This window comes from Sinocyclocheilus anshuiensis, unplaced genomic scaffold, assembly GCF_001515605.1.
Source record: "Sinocyclocheilus anshuiensis isolate Anshui unplaced genomic scaffold, SAMN03320099.WGS_v1.1 scaffold2586, whole genome shotgun sequence".
Taxonomy (NCBI): Eukaryota; Metazoa; Chordata; class Actinopteri; order Cypriniformes; family Cyprinidae; genus Sinocyclocheilus; species Sinocyclocheilus anshuiensis.
The window spans coordinates 148,365-151,073 of NW_015552529.1; the positions used below are offsets into that span (position 1 = coordinate 148,365).

The following is a 2,709-nucleotide window of genomic DNA, read 5'->3' on the forward strand; positions in this document are numbered from 1 at the left end:
CAAAGCAGCCAGAGTGAATCTGATTGGCTGAAGCAGCCAGAGTGAATCTAATTGGCTGAAGCGGCCAGAGTGAATCTGATTGGCTGAAGCAGCAATTGTGACCTACATATCACATGCGCTGGTGTTTATTGGTAATATTAGCCATCTTCTCCTGAGCTTCATTAGTTCTGTGTGTGAATGTGTTTGATGTTGTTTTCTCTCCGTTTCCTTCATAAACCGCTCATACATGTGTCTGTTTAGCTTTATAAGCACAGATTCCTCCGTCTGGTGTCTCATTGAGAGCTGGTTTTCTCTCGGCTTTCCTCTCGTATGTGTGTCATCGTCCTCGCTGGCTCTTCCTCTGGCTGTGGAAAATGAATTATAAAATAGAGCTGTCACACTAATCTCGCGGCCCGTGGCGTTTCTTAAATAAATCATGTTAATGACTGCGACTGGGAGACGATAAACAACGGCCTCCGGCACTGAGAGAGTTTATCTGTGGATTAAACTGAGTTAAACTAGTCCAGCGGTTCACACGCTTCATCAGCCAAACCCCTCTGACCTAAAAGATTTTAGTTCATATTTCAAGAATTTAACAACATATTTGCATGTTCAAAATATGCCAGTTAATGGTCCAAATATTGTATGTGTGTGTATATATATATATTTTTTTTTTTAATATATATGTGTATATGTATATGTGTGTGTGTATTGTAAAAATATTGTAATGTAATTGAATAACAATCTATTAATATTAATTGCATTTATTTGTTTTTATGTGTGTGTGTGTGTGTGTGTGTATAGGTGGATAGATAGAAAGATAGATAGAAATACAATATCATAAAAATACAATATTTAATCCTTTTAAGTGTTTTGTTTTGTTTTTATTTGAAGTTTTGTTTAATTAAATTTTTTTTATTGAATTAATTATTAGCTTTTCATCAAGCTTCAAGATCTGCAGTTTGGAGAAGAGTTAACTAGCTGTTTGTTAGTGTTACAGCTGTGTTTAACTGTAGTTATGTCAGATTGATTTGGGTTGGTTTCGTCTTGATAATCATTGCAGCAATTGGTTTAATTTCACATGACCGTTTGAGCAAACACACTCTTAAAAAAAACTAAAGGTGCTTCACGATGCCATAGAAGAACCTTTTTGTCTAAATGCTTCCATAAAGAACCTTTAACATCTGAAGAACCTTTCTGTTTCACAAAATGTGTGTGTGTGTATAGGGGGATAGATAGAAAGATAGATAGAAATACAATATCATAAAAATACAATATTTAATCCTTTTAAGTGTTTTGTTTTGTTTTTATTTGAAGTTTTGTTTAATTAAATTTTTTTTATTGAATTAATTATTAGCTTTTCATCAAGCTTCAAGATCTGCAGTTTGGAGAAGAGTTAACTAGCTGTTTGTTAGTGTTACAGCTGTGTTTAACTGTAGTTATGTCAGATTGATTTGGGTTGGTTTCGTCTTGATAATCATTGCAGCAATTGGTTTAATTTCACATGACCGTTTGAGCAAACACACTCTTAAAAAAAACTAAAGGTGCTTCACGATGCCATAGAAGAACCTTTTTGTCTAAATGCTTCCATAAAGAACCTTTAACATCTGAAGAACCTTTCTGTTTCACAAAAGGTTCTTTGTGGTGAAAGATTAACTGAAATGGTTCTTCTATGGCATCGCTGTGAAGAACCTTTTAAGCACCTTTATTTTTAAGAGCGTAGTTCATTTTCAGGTCAGCTGGTCATACGCGAGTTTAACATAATGGAGTTTATTCTGCCCCAGTGACAGCTTTTGTACCTTTTTTTCTGAGAGTGTATGAGCAGCTTACTGTAAATTACTCTGCTAATTATCAGCAGATGAATCCATCAGTGGAGGTGAAATACTGATTGGAGTGTGAGTGATGTGAGAGATGTGTGTGTTGTGTCTCAGAGAGATGTTGATGTGTGCTGTGCTCCAGCAGGCCTCCTCACCACCGTCCCTCCTCCGGCCCCTGGGGGCCCGCTGCTCCGGGGCCGCATGGTCAAGCCGAAGGAGGCCGTTCCCTCAGAGACGCAGCAGGAGAGCGCCGGTAAGCCTGGGAACGATCGTCCTGTGGAGGAAACCAGCTGCTTCCAGCGTCTGCAGCGTCAGATCCGCCGAGACACACACCACACACCAAACCCTCGCAGATTCAGATTCAGTTCACAACTCAGTCTAATGGCATCTTTACATGGATGCATCTGGCAGATCATGCTTTTATCCAAAGCGACTTCATTTGCATTTAAGGTTCACATTTGATCAGTTCATGCATTCACTGGGAATCAAATTCATGACCTTGGCATTGAGTTACTGTTTGAGATATAGGGACTATGTTGTATTTCACTCAGTATTTCTAAATTACAGCATCAGTCTCTCGTGAGCATGACTGTATTTGTGTTTGATGTGAAACTGAAGGTTAATGTAGAGCGTGTAGTGTTGTGCAAGTAGTGTTGGGTTAATATAAATGAGATACTATTGTCGTTTTTATTTTTATAGTTTCTGTTTTTATTTTAATTTTTGTTAAAATTTTAGTAATTTTTGGTTTCTGACATTTTTATTTATTTATTTATTTTTATTTTTATATTTATTTATAGTTTTTAATATAGTATAAATATATAGGCATATAAAAAAAAATATTTATATATATATATTAGTGCTGTCAAATGATTAATCGCGATTAATCACATCCAAAATAAAAGTTTTTGTTTAC

At 36.1% G+C, this 2,709-nt stretch overlaps 1 protein-coding gene across 8 annotated transcripts in view; it reads left to right on the forward strand.

Annotated features, from left to right (window-relative positions):
* Window positions 1-2,709, forward strand: part of LOC107663594 (semaphorin-6A-like) — an 84,987-nt gene that overhangs the window by 67,235 nt on the left and 15,043 nt on the right. For 4 of the 8 annotated variants that reach the window (XM_016453825.1, XM_016453826.1, XM_016453829.1 and 1 more), the window contains one exon: window positions 1,942-2,049. The exons of 2 other annotated variants lie outside the window; for them this stretch is intronic. In XM_016453825.1, coding sequence (XP_016309311.1) covers window positions 1,942-2,049 — 108 coding nt within the window. Of the gene's footprint in view, window positions 1-1,938; window positions 2,050-2,709 lie in introns of all 8 variants that reach the window. 2 more of the 8 variants (XM_016453827.1, XM_016453828.1) reach the window with 1 other exon arrangement.